This window comes from Trypanosoma brucei, chromosome 10, assembly GCF_000002445.2.
Source record: "Trypanosoma brucei brucei TREU927 chromosome 10, whole genome shotgun sequence".
In the NCBI taxonomy this organism is placed as follows: domain Eukaryota; phylum Euglenozoa; class Kinetoplastea; order Trypanosomatida; family Trypanosomatidae; genus Trypanosoma; species Trypanosoma brucei.
The window spans coordinates 1,368-24,055 of record NC_007283.1 but is presented as its reverse complement, the minus strand read 5'-3'; the positions used below and the strand labels follow the sequence as shown (position 1 = coordinate 24,055).

The 22,688-nt window shown below is 44.9% G+C and overlaps 2 protein-coding genes and 1 pseudogene across 2 annotated transcripts, besides 13 other annotated features; all 3 read left to right on the top strand.

Moving 5' to 3' along the window:
• The first annotated feature begins 2,315 nt into the window (after positions 1-2,315).
• Tb10.v4.0003 lies at positions 2,316-3,686 on the top strand (annotated as a pseudogene).
• A 2,255-nt stretch (positions 3,687-5,941) lies between these two features.
• Positions 5,942-6,188: a repeat region.
• Positions 5,942-11,201: a repeat region.
• Positions 10,956-11,202: a repeat region.
• A 1,258-nt stretch (positions 11,203-12,460) lies between these two features.
• Positions 12,461-13,432, top strand: Tb10.v4.0002 (expression site-associated gene ESAG protein; the record flags this gene model as incomplete). The annotated part of the gene is made up of 1 exon (XM_817181.1): positions 12,461-13,432. The coding sequence occupies one exon, from the start codon at positions 12,461-12,463 to the stop codon at positions 13,430-13,432; it is 972 nt and encodes a 323-aa protein (XP_822274.1).
• Positions 13,433-17,684: 4,252 nt separating this feature from the next.
• Positions 17,685-17,735: a microsatellite.
• A 33-nt stretch (positions 17,736-17,768) lies between these two features.
• Positions 17,769-17,813: a microsatellite.
• A 42-nt stretch (positions 17,814-17,855) lies between these two features.
• Positions 17,856-17,899: a microsatellite.
• A 33-nt stretch (positions 17,900-17,932) lies between these two features.
• Positions 17,933-17,977: a microsatellite.
• Positions 17,978-18,023: 46 nt separating this feature from the next.
• Positions 18,024-18,046: a microsatellite.
• Positions 18,047-18,079: 33 nt separating this feature from the next.
• Positions 18,080-18,130: a microsatellite.
• Positions 18,131-18,173: 43 nt separating this feature from the next.
• Positions 18,174-18,217: a microsatellite.
• Positions 18,218-18,252: 35 nt separating this feature from the next.
• Positions 18,253-18,288: a microsatellite.
• A 30-nt stretch (positions 18,289-18,318) lies between these two features.
• Positions 18,319-18,444: a microsatellite.
• A 2,523-nt stretch (positions 18,445-20,967) lies between these two features.
• Positions 20,968-22,344, top strand: Tb10.v4.0001 (variant surface glycoprotein (VSG); the record flags this gene model as incomplete). Its single annotated transcript, XM_817180.1, has 1 exon — positions 20,968-22,344. The coding sequence occupies one exon, from the start codon at positions 20,968-20,970 to the stop codon at positions 22,342-22,344; it is 1,377 nt and encodes a 458-aa protein (XP_822273.1).
• Positions 22,345-22,632: 288 nt separating this feature from the next.
• Positions 22,633-22,653: a sequence feature (AT_rich).
• Between the last annotated feature and the right edge of the window lie 35 nt (positions 22,654-22,688).

Here is a 22,688-nt window from a genome sequence, read left to right as displayed (position 1 = left end):
AAATGACTGCTGTTGTGCTCCGTCGGGCAAAGTCGCTGCTGGCTCAGAAGACATATCAAAAGAATATCGTAAATTCATGAATAGCACATACAACCTCAAAGTATGCGGCAAGAATTCTGACGGCAAAGCCGCCACCAGCACGGTAAAAGACTGCAACCCTCAAAACCATACCACAGTTATGATATGATTTCCCGCCCAATATGACAGTATACTTTTTGGCATGCAGGACCTGAAGAAAGGGAGATAATAGATGAGTAAAAGACAATAAATCAAGAAGTTGAAGAAACAAAGGTGATAATTGCTAGAAACACCTCACGAAAGCCGGAGAGCCTTCGCGGATTCAGTATGTCCTACTTGATGCAGGGGGCGGTAATCTAACGCACACACGGTAGCACGATCCTGGAATTGTCATCGCCCCAGGAACAACTACGGATGGAGGCACAAAGAGGTGAAACATAACAACGGAAAGCAGGCGGCGTTCAGGGTGCTATTTGAAACTCCTCAGACAAGCCAGACTTACGTGGTGCAAAAACAAAAAATAGTGCACAGTCGGGAAGGGAAGTGAAGGGAGGTTCGCAACAACGGAAGAACAGAATACCGAGAGACGATCAGGCACTTCCTCCAGAAACTCGAGGACACCAAGGATGAGAAGGAATGGGGTTGATGAGCGCAGTGGAACAGAATGGAAGGTGGCCAATGCATGAAACTGGTGCAGTTCGTCATGAAAAAAACTTCTAACATTCAGTCCAGAGGGACGGTTAAGCCACAAAACAATGGTCGCGTAGACACAGGCGAGAAACGGTAAAACCCAGATGGTGATAAAACATCTCGTCGCCAAGCTAACAAATCGTTTTGCCCGCGAAAGAAGCTGAGTGCCTGCCAAGTCCCAGAGCACCATCGCAGGGTAACGAGAACTTGCCCGTCGATACATGTGTAAAGCGTGGAAAAGGTGCCAGGAAGCGACTCAGACTTTTTGTGAGCTAACGAATAGAGAAACGGTGATAATGAGGCGCGTGTGCGGTCATCGCACAAAGAGGAAGAAAGCCAGTGGGCGCAAGTGCATATGGCGAGTCACAACGAATATTTGGATATTATGGCGTTTAATCCGAAGAAAGCAGGGGATCGTTAGGTACAAACTGTTTCATGTGAGGACACAGCTCATCTTTCGGTTGAAGAGAATCGTCAGAAAGGCTAGAACGAAGTCGACGGACGCATTGATGGAATACCAAAACAGGGACAAAATGGAAAGGAGTTGTTAGTCAGGGTTTAAACTACGCTGTCGACGCACTCCGGCGTTTCCTTGAGAGTAGAGTTGTCATACCTGCGGTGGGAACACAAGGACTGACTGAACACACTGCCGGTTTGAATCAAAAACTGCAGAAGAGGGGGTTGTTCTTATTAAAATTTGACCGAGAGCAGCGAGGGAATATATAGATGTTGGGGAAATGCGAAGAAGCGCATACAAACATGCAGCTCGCCACTAACAGCGTTGACGGTTTAATAAATGCTTTTAATGATACCGAGGACATTTACCACCATGATAGACTCGGGAAATGCCTCAAAGGCTGTAAACGGGGGAACTGCATCAATATTGACTCTGGGGTTGACGAGGCTGCATGTACAGCAGGTTTTTCTGGTTGTTGGGAGTTAGCGGTCAAGGCTACAGTGAGCTGTATCCGTGGTTGAGATCATGAAAACCAAGAATTAAGTAAAATGGGAAAACGAGCGAGGTTACTCGCGAAGGATATGTGCAACGTAATCGCTTTTGACAAAGTACCGCACAACTATGGTCGGGGTCGTATTGAGGCAGGGCAATTAAGTAAAGAACGAGAATAACGGATTTGGTTCAGCGAAAGTTGCAACGAGCGCTGACGGTCCGGATGGAGAGGATTGATTGGCTCAGTCACGCAAATGCAATGGACAAAAGCAATAAAATGCCTGAATAAGAACTTTGTTAATATTCATTACTAAGGACACGTGGACAAAAAAGAATGAGGAAGCAAATGCAGAGCCGGAATCATTAAAATAAATGATACAGAAACAATCGATGTACCCCTGGAACTGTTTGGATAGTTAGTATAAATATCTTATAATTAAGTGTTTTATGACACCGTTTCAGACTGTTTGATTCAAAACGCTCCGTTAATACAAATTTAGAACCGTTAAAGCATACTAACGCACGTAAAATCAAATTGCTTGTGGCTACCACACGAACCCTGTGAATGGAAGCTCTGTCTTTGGAAAAAATTACCACCTATTTTTCTCCACGCAAGGAAAGTATCAACCAAATATGGAAGTTTAAGGTGTGGGTGGCGGTTGCTGTAGCAATGATAGCCACTCAAATTAACTGTCAAAATAGTTAACTAGGTAGAATTTGAAGTATTGTGTGGTTTTGTGCGTTTAACACTTGGACCGGCACCACTAATACAATTGTCTCAGAGGATAAAAAATGAAGCTGTGGGTGCGGCGGTGGATGCAATTTATCCTGAGCCCAATCAGGAACATCTGTGGAAAAAGCTATCACCAAATTGTGAAGCGCACCAAATAAGTGACAGGGAAAGCGTGTGCGATGCCTATGCAAGGTTCAAACATGAGGCGGAGGAGCGATTGAAAGCGTCTAGACTCACAGAACCAGAACTGACGGACTATTCACCTGATGTTCTCGATCATCTAGAGAAAGCGTTCAAACTCTATCAAACAAGTGAGCTTTAAGCTAAACAAACTAATGTCCTAACGTTACAAGAGGGGATAAACTCAATTATGTACGGAGAGAATGACCGTGGTGGCAATTCCCTGAGGAGACACCGCTTTCGCTATGACGACTGCGGAAGCGTGCTGGGGCAACGTCCAAAATATGCTGGTGGTGCGCTAGTCACGGACCTTTTGTGTTTATGTGCGCAGCACGTGAATGGAAGCGGCACCAAGCATCTGTGTTGCGAAGGCTGCGACTGGAGAAGTAATACTACTGTGTGGAGCGAGGAAGGGGGTCTTAAACTGCAGTGGGAGATACTCAGGGAGAAATGTGTCAAATACAATGTTGATCTCAAGAATCCAAAGGACACACTCAAGAGACTACGTGAAGAAATGGAGTGCAGAACCGTGCCAAGAGGCATCGGCAGCTGTAAGGGATTGTTTGTTTACACATATGGTAACCAGGAGAAGCGGGAACTGGTCTCTTGTGGCGGGGAAGACCGACAGGATTCTGGAGCGTGTGTCCTCTATGAATGGGGGGGGGGGGAAACCAAGTACATACTGCAAAAATACCTTGGATGCAGCGACTCGAGAAACTTGTCGACATGTTGCCAAATGCTTCGGAGGAAACAGCCAAAATGGAAAAACGAGAGAGGCAAATGAAGAACATCGTGTATCGAGTAAACGAAACTCAAGAAAACCAGCCCAAATCCGAGGAGAAAGAGGCGTTATCACAACAAGATATACAACTTCCACCTCTCGGAGATATACCCCAAGCATTTACTGACAACCCCAACTCTGAAGACGAAGCTAGGAAAAAACAACAAGTGCAGAATGATTCTTCAGGCAAATCTGTCGAAACTAATCTTAGTAAAAAACGGGCCTCAAGGACCGGCTTCCTTGCTCTAAAAAGTGCAACTAGAATGGGTACAGCAATGACAATGTTTTTATTGCTTTTATGTGGTTCACCGAAAAGTGGTGAATTCTGATATTAATAAAATTCCCCAAATTTTACTTACCTCTGCCACGAGGCTATGAATTCGGGATGCCGTTTTTAATTTTGTGGGAAGTGCGCAGATTTTTGCGAGGCATATTTGGGCAGATGAGATGTCACCACATAGATTTGTTAAGGCAACTTCCCCACTGTTGTGCCATAGGGTTCTGTTAAACGGTTTATTGCATGTTTTCTGAACGATTCCAATTAACGGTGAATTGTTTCTACATGCTGCGTGACGTGCACTCGCAACACAATGGTTTTATGTGCATCAGCAAAGGTCTAATCCACTATTTATCTTGTAACTGTGGTGCTACGAGCATCATAGTTGTTTCTTATTTTCTTTTACCTACCTGAGTGTTTCTTACAGGCGGAGTGAAGATGAAACATCTTATCGGGCGCGCAGTCGTGCGAAAAAAATTACATTAACATGAAGTGTATGTACACGCATTTCTGCCTTGTGAACAGTTGAGTGATACTTGATAGGTGTTTTTTACGGATTAATTTTAGGTGCTGAAGGCTTTTGGAAGGTTGGATGGGGTGTTAAGTGCCGCTTATTTGCTTAGGTTCTCGTAGCACTTTCAATGGAGAGCGGGGAATGAAAGCGAATGAAGGCATCGTGACAATGAACGAGGTTTGTTCTTTGTGCAAAATAATGATATTGGTAAACGTATCTTTTCTACAAGGCTGTCGAGGTAAATTTAGGGTTTTTTGTAGAGATTGAAGCGATCAGCCTTTAAATGCCCAGTTTAGGGTTTCGAGAAGCCTCTGAATAAGGACTTAATAAAGGCGAGTCTATGCATACAGGCTAAGATGCAGAGATGAACTGCGCGCTTTACAGCCGTATTTGAGGGATGGTTAGACAAGAATCAGGTGAAAGACAGGGAGCGGAAGCCGAAAATGAAGGACAACTAGTTTTACTAAATGGCGTAACCCTCAATTAAAACTCACTACTGATTTTACAAGCCAAATAATTTGGTGTGGGGCTAACATGGAGGGGATGCATTAGTCGCACGCAATCGAAAAAGCATAAACGCGGTGCTTTACGGATGCAAGGAAAGAGACGAAAGGCATGCAGCAAGTGTAGTCAGCTGGATGTGAGCCTGCTGAGTAAGTTTATGGACAACAGGGACGGGTGTGGGGTTGGCTTCGAGCATTGACATGTTGTGCGCGCCTTTCCTTGAAGATTGTGATGAGAGTTGCACGGTGTGTGGTGCCTATTAGCCTGATGACGATGATATATAAAGGTATGCAAACACGATGAAGACACCAAAAAGGTGGAGTATTTTTTAGAAGGCGACCAAATGCTGGAGGGAACCCTTCACCACAAGGGACGTTGGAGGTGGTGTTTGCGGCATTTTGTGGCACCTACACAGTCAACTATCACCACCAGAATGGAGCCATAGTGTGCCGGAACATGCTTCAATTAACCCTAACGGTTGCTCAGGAAGCGTGGTCCGTAAGGCAGGATTTCTGCGAAGTACAAAACAGAAAACACCAATAGCTACAAAACACTCCTGTCATATTGAGGACTGCTTGAGGGCTAGCGGCTGCCGGAAGATGTGCATACGGCAGTGCTGGTGCAGATTAACCTAAGAGATGGCGTATGTGAGTTAAATCTTGAACTCAGGAGATTGATTAGCAAAAGGAGAAAGTCGATTAATGAGCACTCAACTAACAAAGTTGGAGCAGGCGAGTCAGGAGAATATCAACCTGATAAATTTACCTAAACCCGAGACATTTACCGACAAAATGGAAAGCAAACCATTATGCAGTGCCAATGACGCAATCGACAACGATAGTGAGAACCTCATCAATCCTTCACCAAAATGTGAGAAACGCCGAAATGCAAAGTTGTGTGTTGAATCTATATGCAAGTAGAAAAGTATTGGGTATCTTAAGTCGAAGCAAAAGTCACTTGTCCGGAGCATTGTGCGTATTACTTGTAGGCAGGAACGGTTACCTCTATTGCCGGTATGTGCACTGTATACTGACGTTAAGTACAATCATCAGTGATTGTGGAGGATTTTATGCGCACTGGAGCCCTTCTCTTCATTATAACATCAAAGATATAATAAACGCGTTTGTACGCCCGTGTGCTTTCGTGCATCAACGTTTTTCTGTTTTGCACACGTTTCAATGCTTTTGTTTTGTTAATAATTTTCTACTACAAAGGGTTCTTCTTTATAAGTAATAAGTTGTTTGCTGTGATTTTTGCTGATAATTGTGATTGTGTTGGAAGAAACTAGCCAAATACCCTGGCGATGCCGGCCACCTCAACGTGGTGCCAGGGTCCAGTACCCCGTATCATCGGGGGAAGCCAAGAGCCAGCAGCGTTCCTTTCATGGGGAACACTGCTGTGCTCCGGCTACGGCATCATACAGCACAGGGATCAGCAGCGTCTTGCTGGGACACCGTCTTTCATTTGTCGGTCCCTGGGCACGTGCCAGCGTGCCATCAGCAGTATCATCCGCACTAAGATGCTGCTGTCCGGTGATGTGGAAGAGAATCCCGGCCCGTCGTTGCGCGGGATGCAGTGGAACTGCGCCGGGCTATCTCAAGGAAAGAGATTAGCACTCCACAAAACCCTTGTTGATGAGCGGATCGCCTTTTGTCTGTTGAGCGAGACAAGGATGACGCCTGGAGAGGCGGCTTGCTTTAGCGTTGCTGGCTACCAACATCACGGAATAGCTCGTAACTGCAAAGGAGGTGGTGTATCAATACTAGTGAGGGAGGACCTACCAGTCGAGACCGGTATGGCCGTTATTGGTCGCATTGAACAAGTGCATGCAACAATTCACCTTGCACGTGGAACGGCGCTGACTGTCACGTCGGCATACATCCCACCAAAACACACCTTCACGGCAACTGACCTAGATACGCTTCTGACGACTGACGGTGCCCAGCTCATCGGTGCAGACGCTAACGCACACGCGTTGGCATGGGATCGCGCGAGCCCACCAAATACCAAGGGTGAAACCCTCACACAGTGGTGCATTGACAACCAGTTTCTGGTCTGCAACACTGGTGAGTGCACCAGGTACGCGCGCCACCACGGGGAGTCCACCCCTGATGTGACACTGTCAAGGAATTGCACAGTGTACACGTGGACATCGCTGTATTCTCCCGATAGCGATCACCATCACATATTTTTCGACGTTATCGTTGGAGACGACACAGATGCACTGAGTTGCCCGCGGCTTCGAAAGCCCATGTACGCATGGCTAAAAGCTGACTGGAGGAATTTCCGTCTCAAGGTTGACGAGGTCTGCAGGAAAATTGGTAGAGAGAAGAAAGTCAACACCCTGGAACAGAAATTGAGCTCCGCCATCCGCATTGCGACGAAGGTCTCCGTCCCCCGTGGCTGCAGAGCAACGCCACCACATTGGACACCTGAGCTCGCGAAACTCGATGAAGAGATCGCTGGATGCGGACCCTCCCACCGAAGGGAAAAGTTGGTAGCCACGCGTAAGCAGATCCTGGACCGTACCACAAAGAAGAGATGGAGCACGCTATGCTCCAGACTTGCGGTGTCAGACCGCTGCAGTTGGCACATTGTCAAGAAGGTATATGCGCCACGACCACTAACCACACCGGCTGTACTTGTAGATAACGCGGCCATCACGGACTACCGTCAAGCTGAGAGGTTCAGTAAACTGTACTCGTCCCGCGCAAGAAGGCACCCCGACTCACACCCACCGGCACCAATAAAGACGATAGCGAGTGAGTTCAGTCCCATCACGATGGCTGAACTACGGAGATCGATCAAACTGCTACCGAGTGGATCCGCAGCCGGACCTGATTGCTTATACAACGAAGCACTACAACATCTCGGCAGAACAGCGCTGAATGTTGTTCTGAGGCTATTCAATGAGAGCCTACGAACGGGAGTCGTGCCGCCTGCATGGAAGACTGGTGTTATCATCCCCATCCTGAAGGCCGGAAAAAAGGCGGAGGACCTCGATTCTTACAGGCCTGTGACGCTCACGAGCTGTCTCTGCAAAGTCATGGAGCGCATAATTGCCGCGAGACTTAGAGACACTGTTGAGTCCCAGCTGACGCCGCAGCAATCAGGCTTTCGCCCCGGATGCTCAACGCTCGAACAACTCCTGCACGTCCGCGCTGCCCTCTGCCGTCCCACGCACCAATATCGTACGGGTGCTGTATTCGTTGACTACGAGAAGGCATTTGATACAGTAGACCACGACAAAATTGCGAGGGAAATGCACAGAATGAAGGTATCACCCCACATTGTGAAGTGGTGCGTATCATTTCTGAGTAACCGAACTGGCAGAGTGAGATTCAAGGAGAAGCTTTCCAGAAGCAGAACATTTGAGCGAGGAGTGCCACAAGGAACTGTCCTTGGCCCAATCATGTTCATTATTGTCATGAACTCGTTGAGCCAACGCCTTGCAGAAGTGCCGTTACTGCAGCACGGATTCTTTGCAGACGACCTGACGCTACTTGCGAGGCACACAGAGAGGGATGTCATCAACCACGCACTACAATGCGGCCTAAACGTGGTGTTACAGTGGTCAAAAGAGTACTTCATGTCTGTCAACGTAGCGAAAACAAAGTGCACACTCTTCGGGTGTATAGAGCGCCACCCCCTTACATTACAACTGGACGGCGAAAGAATAGGAGCTGACAGGACACCGAAGCTTCTAGGAGTAACATTCCAGTGTCTGCAGGGGATGGCAACACATGCGGCCGAAACGAGACGCAAGATGGACTTCCGACTACTGCAGATAGCAGCCATCTCAGCTTCTACATGGGGGCCAAGACGACAAGTACTGAGAGCTTTTTATCTAGCACTCGTACAGGCACACACCATGTATGGCATTGAGGTATGGTACTGGGACGCTTCAAAACGAAGTCGTGACCTCCTTGCAGCAACGCAACACAAAGCCAGTCGCATCATAGCCGGCATACCGCATGGGACGCGCAAAGAGGACTCTCTGCTGGAAGCAAACCTCCTGCCACTCAAGACGACCACTCTTGTGCGCAGCATGAAATTCATGCTGATGTGTGAGTCACGAGGCGGATGTTTGCGGCGCAGTGCTGAAGAAGTATACCACAGCAAACACCCAGTCAGAGCCCTACATTCCCGTATCATGCGGTCCTACCCCCACCTCCGCATTGAGCCACGCGAGCACCCACTAGAGACATCGACGCTCCGCCACAGCTGCCGACCGATATTTCACACGCAGATAAAGCCTGTGTGCGCTGATGACCCTGACGATGTCAAAAGGGAGGCTTCCGAAAAGTGGATTGAACGACATTTTGCACGGAGGGGGAAGGAGCCACCGCGGCGAGAGCACTACGAATTGTGGACTGATGGATCCGTGTCCCTCGGTGAGAAGTCCGGAGCAGCTGCCCTGCTCTATAGAAACAACACGCTGATTTGTGCACCTAAGACAGGAGCAGGGGAACTTTCATGCAGTTACAGAGCGGAATGCGTAGCATTAGAGATAGGACTGCAACGGCTGCTGAAATGGCTTCCGGCATACAGAACCACACCGAGCAGGTTGTCCATCTTCTCTGACTCGCTGTCAATGTTAACAGCACTGCAGACAGGCCCCCTAGCCGTAACGGACCCAATTCTAAGACGACTATGGAGGCTTCTGCTTCAAGTTCAGAGAAGGAAGATACGTATCCGACTGCAATTTGTGTTTGGCCATTGTGGCGTGAAACGGAATGAGGTTTGCGATGACATGGCCAAAAAGGCCGCAGATTTACCACAGTTGCGAGACACATGGATCCCCGACATCATTGCTTATGCGAAGCGAGTGCTTAGGTCGGAAGAAGTCCATGAGAACACTCATAGGTTTGGTATCACGGGCAACCACTTTCCAACAAAACATAAGGAAGAACTGACGAGGGAAGAAGAAACGGCACTGGCACGCTTTCGGGTTGGGTCTTCAAGACACTATGGATGGATGTTGCGAAAGATTAACCCGAGTGTGCCTCCACAGTGCCGATGGTGCAACCCGCAACATGCAGAGATAGGGCCAAAAATACAAACAGCCCCAACTGTTGCGACACGCACTCTTCAAAGAACCTCCGAACCGACCAAATGTACGGAATGTGATGCCACATACCAATGCCGCTCGAGTGCTGTAACGCATATGGTAAACAAACATGGCTTTGTGCGAGCTGATGCCCTCCGGAGGATCAAATACGGCGATGCAACACCTGCAGTGGATATCCCCCCGGAGCCCCCTCCAGTGGTGGCGATCGTTCCCCTACCATCGAGCACACGAGTTACGATGAGACCGCAGGTGCTTCATTGTACCATCTGTGCCTCCAAATTCGCAGTGCCAGGCCGACTATTACACCACCTTAGAACAATACATGGCATAGGCAGCGGTAGTTGCCGCGTGAAAAGGGGGCGAGAGAACGAGGACTCAGTGCAAGGAGATGGTAGAGCCCCAGCAGCGCCAGCCTCTCAGGATACACGGAAGCTGCCGTTTCAATGTGACCTGTGCGAGGCGAGCTTCGGTACACGCTCTTCCCTGTCACTACACAAGAAATTCAAACATAAGAGCATAGTGACGGAGGACGGTACCGTGGTGGTGGTGCAATTCCCTCGTAAGCGTGCCCGTGAGGGAAACGTTGACGTCCCGGGGAAAGGCGAGGTGCAGTGTGGTGTGTGCCAAAAAGTGCTCAGTTGCAGGGACTCCCTCATCCGACACTGTAAGGCTTTCCACAAAGGTGAGGGAGTCGAGCTTAAATGCAGCAAAAGCACAAAATTGTGTGCCACTGATTCCCCGCATACAAACACATCCATGTTGGTGTGCCCGACATGCGGAAGGCAGTGTGCTAACAAAACTGGCCTCACCCTACATCAAAAGAAGATGCACGGTATGAAGGTAGAGCGCGCTGTTACCAGCCAACGCGGCGACTGCGAAGAAACGTCGCTGCACTTGATGAGCTGTCCCGGTTTGAAGGAGTTACGTGTCAGGTTTGCGGTATAAGGTGTGTGTGTGTGCAGGATGTATGTTTTTCCAAAAGGCTGGTGTAGTTTCTCATTGCGGTTGAACGGAGCCGGCCGCAGGTGAAGTCCTCACCTAAGGTAACAGTCATACAACCCACTCTCCCTTCTGCAACTTCCCCCCTTATTGCCGAGTGTGGAGCTAGCAGGAAAAGCACCGGCCGCAGGAGTAGTCCAGACACCCTCAGAGACAGAGGAGGTATGCAGTCAGCAAGCAACAAAAACAGAAAGAGGGAGAGGGGGAGAGAATAATAAACAAATAACAAAAATCAAAACAAAAGGACTGCTAATTGACATCTTTTGGAGAGTCCGGGGTGGGGGGCTTCTCGCCCCATCTGCTGTATTCTGTTCAACTGCGGAGCTACAACAAAAATTATAGAGGGTGTGTTAGGATGAATAAAAAAAGGGAGACTCTGCCACAGTCGCCAGACCGATAGCATCTCAGGGCTCTACGGTGATGGCTGATGGCCGCGCCAGTTGGGAGAAACTCTCACGAAGGCACGAAGAAAATTCAAAAAAAAAAAACTAGCCAAATAAGTGCGGCTGCGGTCGAAGATTCTATGTTTCGGTTATCTGTTGAGGATTTTTGACTTTAAAACTGTCGAAAATGGAAATTTGTGCTTATTGGTCCGACACTACCCACGTGACTATTCGCCGCAGGAATTTGATGCGGTCCCTTTCCGAATAAAATGGATTAAATATTAACTCTTTTTGTTCACAGAAAGAGGGGAATTGAAAGAAGCTTGGAGAATATACCAAGCACCTTTTTTCAAGAGGTGGTTGAAAGGAACCACGTCAGGTTGAAGGAGAACACGAATCTGTGTGGTCACAGAGGCTTAGGGGTAATGAAGGTCATCTGCAAATGTTGTGGAGAGGGGGATGTTCACTTCAAAAAGACTAAAGAGAACAGCACCGCAGTGGGCGGAGCTGACCACAACTAGTTGCCCCGAATTATTTTAATTCAGCGCTGCACTGCGAAGGGCACTTGTTGTATGTATCTCCGAGCTTCAATTGTACAAGTTTGAGTGATGTGCGGGTATCCGCATCTAGCCTTATCTTATAATGTTACACTTTGTCGCGCTTTAGATTCTCCTTCTCAAGTAGTGTAGCGGTTGTGCAAGTGCTCACAGGTTGTTGCATCTTGCAGAGTTGGAGAGATTGTGCAGACTACTATTACGACTAATTTTTGTAATGTTATATCATAAGACTTGGTCAGTTTTGTGAACTGGTGACACGTGGGTAAGATACTAGATTTCTTGTCGAGGAATAGTTATGGGCTTTTGGGGGCGCAAATGCATTCACCATCAGTGATGAACGCGATTGATAGTGGACTATCTTCGAAGATAGTTTTCTCTTGGTAACAACGTGCGTCTGCATGACTGACGACATGATGCAGCAGGATTCAAAATTTAGGAGAGTTATAGTGGAAGTCGGTGGGTTACCCTTGGGCTTGGTGGTGTGTGTGTGTGTGTGAAGGGATTTAGGGGGTTGTGTAATGATGCGGAGGAATTTTTCTTTAATTGGTGGCGAACATACAAATTTGTGACGTGGTAACATCTGTGAAACAACGACGTCGCCGAAAACTTTTTTTTCGTTATTTCACCACGGAGAAATAAAGTGGCCAACAGCCGCAGGTGGGGAAGATTTGATTATATTTGTTTACCTTGTGTTAAAAGGAAACGTTGCGCCACTAAGATTATACGCCTATTAAAAATTTGTTACCGCGCGTTATGATATGTGTGCTCTTCTCTCGTACATTTAGGTTTAGTGAAGTATAGATCATGAGGGTCGTCATTTTGGAATGGACAATTCTTATACTTTTAATTGTTGGTGCTTATGGGGACAATGACCATGCGTTGGTGGCAGATTATGAAGGTGACGCACCTTTAAGTGAGACTGTATGTTATCTCCGTTGCCTTTCGGATGCCTTGAATAAATTATATACTGATGGCGAGAAGAAGCTACTTGTCAATGAGGAAGTATATGCCAATGTGTCTCGTATATTGGATAGTATGGAGGCTAAAACAGGTGAAAGTGTTAAATATTTGAGTGTTATCAGTGGTGCGATGGTAGGGGAAAGTGAGAAATTGGAAAAACTTATATCTTATGGAAATACAATGGGGGACCTTGTGGCAAAGGTGGGTGGGCTGTTTGCTGAGGTTAATGAAAGTGTGAGGACCGTAAGGAAAGAAATACCTGATGCCCTTATAAAGGCAAATAAATACTATACAAGTATTGCTGAGATTGTTAGGACTGTTTGGGATGACCTAAAGGCGATACCAACTAGTATTGATCCTAAATGTGAAAATGGAGAATTCGATGGCGTTAAAGAGTTTGAAGTTAAGTGTGGCGATAGCTCATGTCCGTTGAGAAATGGCGTAAGTGAAGACGCACTGAAGCATTATAAAAGAGGCCGTATTGAAGTAAACGTGTTGAATGGTTCTGTAAGCAGGTGCTTAAACCTACAAAGGAAGAACTTATATAAGAACGGTGCCGAAAAGCATTCGAGTGAAGTGTTGAAGTGGCCTCAAGATGACGCCACTTTTTTTCAACTTAAGCTCGAAGTGCAAAGCATGTTTGGGCCGCTCATCGTTTCCTTTGCCGCCGGCCGAACAACTTCCGCACTCCTAGAGATGGTGGAAAATATAACTTCCTTGCGCTCTCGCTTCAAAGAAATCCACAGCGACTTCACTTCGCTGCTGCTCAACCCGAATAGCACTGATAATGTAAATAGTACTGATTCTACCATTTAAATGACTTGCTTATATACATTTCTTTGTATCACCAATGCTTTTGAAAGCATAATTTTTTCTGTGAGTGCGCACGCATCCATGTGCTTAATGATTTTCTATTCTTTTTATTGACGTGTTGTGTTTCCGTGGAAAAAATAAACCTTGCGCGGTGGTGGTGTTGTAATGTGTTGAACGCTGGTATGTTTACTGTGTGCGCAAGAGTTGATATTCTTTCGGTGTTCGCGCTCTTAAGATCCTTTTAGTTTGTAGTATTTGCAAAAGTCTGTAGAATACGAAATCAAAGGACAATGGGAATAGTGACTCCACGGTTGGTGCGTTGTGCTGTTGCCTTTGGCGCCCACAGCGTATACGTGATTAACCAGTGGGCACCATGTCATGAGAAAAACTGGAAACACATGGTTTACATCTTCGTTTGCATTTCGGGAGCCAACCCTTGATGTTTTCAAGGAATGCCCACGCGAGAGGTGACAGTTTTCAGGTAACCTGTCAAAGTATATCTGAAGCGCTGCGTGGGTGAAGTGACTGTGTGTGGAAGGTGGCGAACTGTGAATCTGGGCTGCTCAAGAAACTTTGAGCCCCTCTCAAGAGGGGTTGTTAAGTATGGTTACGCTACTAAGTGTGATGAGTGAATCCAAGAATGTTTGTGAGGAGAGATGTGTCCAGTCTCTTTCGTAAGTTTGAAGTGTTCGAAAAACGAAAAATACAATGAGGATGGGCGCGGATGTCGATAAAAATAATGGTCGTTCGACTCTTCCTGTTTTTTGTGTCAGCGTACAGGCAATAAATCTTATTGCTGTCGCACTTATTTTGGGAAATCATTATGCACATGCTGCCGTTGGGAACTCTCGGGTGTGTTCGTGGAAGTGGGAAGGACGATACAGTAGAAAAGAGTGGTTTGTAACGGCGCGACATTGTGAGCGATGTAACCAAGTTTTGTACTTCAAATGCGATGTGAGGTATCAGCGATACCTGTGTAGCAACTTTTTACGCATGTTTACTGCGGTAGAACACAGTATCAGAGTTGTAGTGGAAGGGAGGGCAATCTGTTGGCATAAATGAAAAGTTGTTGTCCTTCTCTAGATAATGTTCTGTTTTGCCATAAAACTCATTCATGAAGGCGCGACCCTCGTTCTATTCGTTATGGTATCATGTCCGCAACGAATTGTAAGACTAATTTTTTTATCCACTATTTTATTCTTCCACGCACCAAGTGCAGCCAATAGTTCTACCCCAATTTTTTTTCTTGCTGTGGTCTAAGCTTTGAACGTCTTTTCTAAGGACTCGATGGCACCGTGTATAAGAAAAACCTTCATTTTTATTTATCAATTTCATTTTAAATCAGTTGAGTTTCAGTGTAAACTTCAGTATCAGGATATCGCCTCACATTAATCTTCAGTCGTTGTTCCGCGCTTTCGTGCAAGGTTACAGTGGGGGTTCCCTGTGATTGCTTAATGGCACGAAGATTGGGACAATGTTTTTAATCGCAAGCAAAAAGTCACCGATATTATAATGCGCAATGAACAATTTCTTGAAGAGCTGTCTGTTAATATTAAGGCGAAAAGAAACACTCGTTAGTAATATAGGCAAAAATAAAGTGTTAATGTAGCAACTAAAATCTGAAAGAAAATTGATCCCTCGGTAAAATTCGAGTCAGAAACCCATCTTTGAAAAAAGCAAAACACTTTCCATTCTGCCAAATATAAAACGACACTTTTTCTACATTAATTGTTATATGCTTTTGTTCGGAGTATCTTATTTTCGGCACTTCTTGCACACATTTTGTCTTTTCGCATACGGCTCCGAACCGTTTTACGCTATATTCTCAATGATAACATGTGTAATGGTCCGCGGTTCCGCATTTTACTCCTGCCCTATGTAGTCTTTCAAAACAACAGATATTGGGGAATATGGGCGTACAAAAATAGAAGGCATACAACAAATTCCGGAGCGTCCTTCAGTATTTGGCGTTACGGAGTAGCATCAGTCAAAACTTAAAACCTTGCCTGAATATTTCTAATATCAAGACCACTCCGTTTTTACAGCGGTTCGTGTGTCCAAGTTCCGAGCTTATGTGGAGCATTTGTTTCTTTCGCGACAACTAGCCGGAGGGTTTCCTTTGACAAACTATTTTGATAGTAGAAATATGAAGTGAAGACTGAATGATTTTATTTTTCGCAGTTTCAACACCAAATCCGCGGCTAAAAGGAGTGTTTTGTTAGGAAATTGCCCTTCCCCCTTCGTCCGTGTGTTTCTTCCGGTACAGAAAAACCTTGCAAAACCATATATGCTTATGCACTTGACCAATTAAACAGCCCAAAATCTGTACGATAACTGTAGAAACATGCGGCAGGAGATTCACGTGTTGGGTTGCATTCTATGCCGCCATCCGCGGTCATTTCTTGGAAAAGAAGAGTTCACCACTGAAACAGCCGTTTACCCACTTTGCTTTTAAGGGCTAACCATGTAAAGAGGAGGTTATAAATGGCCAGCTCCCTTTGGCAGCAACCACTTACGTAAGTAATCACTCACCTTTGAATTAATTCTTACGGACTAAAGAATATGGTGCCTTCTCACTGCGGCCCCGATAACGAAACACAAGGAAGAGAATAATTAATTTCGCGTAGTTTTTCGGGGGTCGATTTCCACATCACCTCTATATTAAACTTCTCCATGTCAGCAAAGTTAAAATTACATTTCCAATCTATCAAGGCACTGCCGAAATCAATCACAGACCCAATCCGTCAATGCTGCGGTGAAACCCTTCTTTCATTTTTGCCGGCACTTCCGACACCCATGGAGAGGAGAATACATAGGTGAAATTGAAGTGCATGAGAGAGTCGAGGCCGTGGACGGCGGAAACTGTTGCCGCCTACGCAGTCATCTCCCCTCTTGACCTAGTTGACTTTCGCCATGGACGCTTCACTATAAGAACCCTATAAGGCGACCATGTGTTGTTAAGGCAGGATTCGAGGCATAAATTCAAGATTTATGTCAAGTAAAAGAAATAAGGTAAAAATAGTTTCTTGTTCACCAACTAATAAGTTAGCGTTAGTTTTGTGCGATTAGAGGAGGCTTCATCCATCATATAGCCAGTGCTTGCTTATAGCGATGCGCCAATCTTCAAGCCAACAAGGCATTGAAACAATTTCAAATAATTCAGCGTCAGCGCGGCGTTAAACCAGAAAGATCAGTCTGACCGATGCATTTTAGCAGGAAACTGCTCCCCTGTTGTGGATAATGATGCTGAAATATAGAGAAGCCCGCGCAGGTAATTTTTTTTCTGAGTGGTGTTGCCTACGTCCATATTATGTGGTAATAGAAGATGAAGAAACGTTTTTTTCTGTAGTAAAAAGCACAGATCTTCACAAAAACGTTTCGAAAACTTTCTGAACCGCTAAATAGTTAGCAAAAGGCTGTACCCAATGCTCGAACATTGCTGTGGGCATTGATAATGTACGAAAACGTTCATGGGCGAAAAAGAGACCAAGATATATGGAGTATTTTTCTACGGAATTTTCGTTGAATATGACAATTGAACAAGTGGTGAGTAGTAAATATCTTGTCGTTCCGCAAAAACAGTGTGCGTTGACCTTTAAATCGCACTGTTGCCATCTTATGCTCTCACCAGTTGTAAGTCAATTAGAGACGGGTGTAGCAAAGCGGATTCAATAAATAGGAATCTGCAATAACATAACTAGAAAATTTATGGGAATCTTGCCTCTACTTTTGAAGAAACATTTAGTGACATAAAATACGGTTAAATAGATCAAATGAGAATGCTTTTGGTAGTCCGAGACTTGAAGGGAGACAATATTCTCTTTAACCCAGGCATTAATGATAAGGCATGCGTTTGCCCAACTGCTGACAGCGCGCTCTAAACATAGTGTTTCAAAGCGAGAAAGGAGTTAACGGTTGAGTGCTATTCAGCAGCGCTTTGTTTGAGAAATTATTTTACAGGAAATAGACAACGGTGGCCACTCCTCAGTGCTGAGAATATCCCTTTGTAAACCTCCGGATAAAATATAAAGAATACGAAACTGATTTGTTTGCGCAGTTATGATCGATGATTGCGAACAAATTACATAGCAACAGATAAGAGGCAACAAAAAGTCTCAAAAAGGAGGTCGCATTTTACTCAAGGGCGAATAGATGACTGGGCTCGAGTTGTAGCGGCAAAAGTCCATAAATATGATAAGTGTCCAGTTATGACAATCGGATGGAGAAATGCTTTATGTGGGTATATACGAATATTATAATAAGAGCAGTAATAATGATAATAATATTGATGATAATAATAATAATAGGAGAGTGTTGTGAGTGTGTATATACGCATATTATAATGAGAACAGTAATAATAGTAATAATAATAATAATGATAGTAGAGTGTTGTGAGTGTGTGTATATACGAATATTATAAGAAGGGTAGTAATAATAGTAATGATGATGATGATAATAATGATAACGATAGGAAAGTGTTGTGCGTGTGTATATACGAATATTATAATGAGAACAGTAATAATAATGATGATAATAATGATAATGATAGGAAAGTGTTGTGCGTGTGTATATACGAATATTATAATGAGAGCGGTAATAATAATAATAATAATAATAGGAGAGTGTTGTGCGTGTGTATATACGAATATTATAATAAGAGCAGTAATAATGATAATAATAATAATAATAATAATAATAATAGGAGAGTGTTGTAAGTGTGTATATACGAATATTATAAGAAGGGTAGTAATAATAGTAATGATGATGATGATAATAATAATCATGATAGGAGAGTGTTGTTAGTGTGAGTATATACGAATCTTATAATAAGAGCAGTAATAATAATAATAATAATAATAGGAGAGTGTTGTGGGTGTGTATATACGAATATTATAATGAGAGCGGTAATAATAATAATGAAAATAATAAGAGGAAAGTATTGTGACTGTGTATATACAAATATTATAATAAGAGCAGTAATATAAACGATAATAATAATGATGATGATATTGATAGGAGAGTGTTGCTAGTGTGTGTGCATCCGGACATGATAAAGTGACTGATGATAGGGACTATATTCACGGCAAAACTTTATACCTTTACCCAGCCGGGCAGGGTCTCTGGGAGTAAGCGATACGAAAATTTTGAGTGATTGAGAGATAACAACCGGAATATTTTTCGAGGAAAGCAAAAAGATATTAAGAGATTGAGGAAAAAATGCAGTATGTACAGTTTGAAACATGAATATGGGGATAGGCATTATCATGCACACGAGGATGATAGATAGATCAACAACGGCGACATAAAGTCTATTACACGGGGCAAGTGAAGTAGATATAACGAAAGGAAAGAAAAGGTACAAGCGACAGGCAACTGAGTTCACCATTGACAAATGACCCAAAGATATATTTAAAGTGTGAAAGATTTTTATGCAAAACATTTCTATTGATAAATAGAAACCTGATACATATAATTTAGCTGGCGACACTCGTATAATGTGTCTAAAATTAAGCTCTTACAAAAATTAAAAACTTGACGACTGGCGACGACAGGCGACCGGCTACCTCATCAGTGCAGCCGCCATTATAACCGCGCACCAAGGAACCATAGTATTTTTAAAAACATCAAAAAACGAATTAAAGCTCATGAACTACAAAGAGAAGTAAAATATAAAAGAGTTTCTTCATCTCAAGATAATGCAGGAACACTGATCCTTAGTTTCCCTTTTACTGAGGAGAGTTAGAAAATGTATTAGATAGTTTCCAGTCTGTTTTTTTTTCTAGAACAAAGACAGGGAAATGTGTAAACACCGTGTCTACATGAAGGATTTGATACATCATAATTGAATTAACTTACAGAAGTTCAATATAATTTTATTTTAGAAGAGAGTAGCCAATAAATATTGGCTATTTACTATAAGTGTTACATCTTCCTTACGTATTTCTTTATCGATAAATTTAAGCTAAGCAATAATAATAAAGGAAGTTCAGCAGAAGCTAAAAGTTTTAATGGCTAACACAACGGCGTTTAGACTGAAAATTACGGCTACAACACACAGCAAACAGCGAAACAAAACTGCCGCCGACGAAATAAAGGGATGATAAGGCGCGGCGCGAGCTCAAAGCCAGCCGACTCAATTGCGCAGCACACCCAGACCGGAACAGAACCTGGCACAAAAGATCCTCAAAAACTGGAGGTAAGTAAAAACAGCGTAGCCATAGACACACAACGCACCGAGCAAGCATTCAGCGCTAACGCCGCTGCCGCAGCACTTGTTATATCTAAGCAAAGCACAGACAGTGACGAGACCCTGTGATATGGCAACACAGCGGCATTAACAGGTGCCTACCTCCATCAAAAAATCTGAACAGATCTCCAGCTTTCTTGCTAATTAATTTGTTATCCCGCGGGGAGCCGCAGACAACGCAAAAAGGCAAAGACTGATTTCTAAGGCAACAGCAAGCAGGACCCGATATTTTAGCACCGGACCGCGCAATTAAGCAGCTACTCAAATGACGTACAAAATTGAAAAACTTTTAAGCTCACTTTTGTGGAACAAAAAAGTTAATAGAGCTGTTACTGCAGCGCAGTCCAAGCCTCAATAAAACTGAGAGCACTTTTTCACAGGACTGACCGTACCAAGCAGCCGGTGAACCAACTTGCTGCGGTGGCTGGTGACGCAATTCTGTTCCGACAACATACTAAGCAACGAGGAGACACATAGAGAGACAAAGATTCAGCAACCAGCATAGGACGCGAAACTTTGGACAAGAGAGATGTACAGACCAAAATTAAAACGCCCGACGCGAAGGGCAATCAAGACACTGACACGCCGGACGATCGCAGTGAACAAGCAGCGAGCAGGCAGCCAAACAACTAAGAGCACGTGCTAGCGCCGTTTCCGAACCCAGTTCTAGCCAACTTAAACGTTAAAAGGCAAGCGGCAGCACAGCAAGCGCAAACTAGGAATCCATGGTAAAACATGTGCACAGCATCCGACAACCTCGGCAATATACCAGTTAAAACGGGAAAAATTGTAAAAACAAGCGGGCAAAGACCCGACGCACTCACAAACCAACTACTCAAAATGACAATATACGCAGCCAGCAATGTTTCTGCTGCACAGATAGAACGACCGAAGCTGCTTGAGGCATTCTACGCCAAACGGAAGGCAAAATACGACAGCAACCTATGACGACCACAGCAAAAGGAGATTTTGCAGCCGGCAACCAGCACAGGCTACCTTAAAGGCAGACTCGACGAATTCCTGGAAATTGGCTCTCAAGTAAAAGACCAGCAAACGGCACCCGAAATTTGACACCATGAAACTACAAGAGACCCCAGCGGCCTGAAGATAAAAGACGGGAACACTGAACGTTGCAACTTCAACCTGCTAAGCTTAAGCGCTTGGCAAGAAAGCAGCAACGGCGCGTTGCCAAGCAAGTCTGTCGGCAGTCAAAAAAACAAAAATTTTGTACCTCATTAACACTTCTTTCGCAACACAAGCAGCCGAGGTCAACACAACCAGTAGACAAACTATGGGGCAACCAAAAATCAAAGTTGATTTAAGGTATATTCTAGCGCTGCTAGTAACCGTACAAGCCAGCCCGGCGGCCGACTTACATGACACAAAACTAAAAATAGAAAATGAGTGCGACGCCGCAGAGCACTTAACCCTGATGCTGACAAAGATCCATTCGACGCTTGACAACCAGGAGCAACAACTACGGACAGCAAGGCAATATCTATGGCAAACTGTAGCAGCAGTGGCCACAGAAGCAGCAAACGGCAACCCGAAGTACATCCCAATACTGGCGGCGCAAACGCAACTATTAGCCGCCGCTGAAAAAAAGACGGCAAACTTCGCCAAGCCACTGAGAGCGACAGCAGCAGGCCTAGCGCAGCTGATAGGTGCTCAAACAAGCCTGGCGGAGATAACCGACTTAAAACTCTCGGCACAGACGCCAGCGGCTGCGGCCGCTTTTTTCACGGCGACAACTAAAGCAATCCCAGCCCAGGCACTAAACAACGCCAAGCCCAAGTGCAAAGCCAAATACGAAAACAAGCCACGCGACGCAGCGACGACGCCGCGCAACTATGCCGAAACGACGACCGTGAAATTCTATCACTTAGAGGCACTGACAGCAGACAACGGGGCGCTCAAAACACCGAAACTGTGTGCTAAAGCAGGATCAGCGCCGGCGGCAGACTGCTCCGACGGAGAGATAGGGGCTTCAGCGCAGCTGGCAGTAGCCGGTGGGAACTTACTAAAAACAACTGCAGTAGAGTACAGCAGCAAAAACGCAGAAAAAGGGCAGTTCAAAGCAACAACAAACAACAACGCCCTAGCCCCACCCAAAGACTTCGTCCAGGCAGCGCTAGAAGGCCTGCATCAAGCACCGGAACAGCTAAGCAACCTAAATTTTCGAGCAGAGAGTCTAAGAGCTGGCAGCATCACGGAAGAACAAGCATTCAAGAAGGCTGTTGCACTTGCCTACATCCCAGGCGCCGACCTAAGCAAGTTACACGAGCTCAATGATAAAATTTCCGCTGTAATCAAGTCCGAATACACAGACGACAGCGGCAGTCTAACGGCAAAGATCTGGGAGCCCCTAGGTAGGGTAACTCTGAACAAAGCAGAAACAGCCACCGACACAACACAAACGCTCAAAGACGACGTACAAATAGAAGCCCTAGGGACAGCCGTGGCGTATCGACTTATCGCCGCTGTCCAAGCGAAGGCAACAAGCAGCGGTAAAAAGACGGAAGAAGATTTATCCAAGAAAGCAGATTCAGCAGACAAAACAGGAGAAAGCAAGAAGCAAGGGGATAATAAAACAACCACAAACACCACAGGAAGCAATTCGTTTGTCATTAACAAGGCCCCTCTTTTGCTTGCGCTTTTGCTTTCCTAATTCCCCCTCTTTTTCTTTAAAAACTTTGCTATTTGATATATTTTAACACCTAAAAATTCTGCCAAAAAAATTGAACTGTTTTTGTAAGTTGTAAAAATTCTGATTCTGGAAAATTTTTTCTGGAAAATAAAATTTTTTTTTCTTCTTTTACCTGTTTTTTTTAGTTTTTGTAGGTAGGTTAGTTAGGAGGGGGGGTAGTTAGGCTAGTTCAGTTAGTTAGGTAGGATAGTTAGGGTGGTTAGGGTTACTTTTCCTCTTTTTCTTTTTTACCCCGCACCTCTGTCCTGGATTTTTAAATTTTTTTTTTTAGCCATGCAGCGACTCCTTTTTTTTTACCTTAAGCC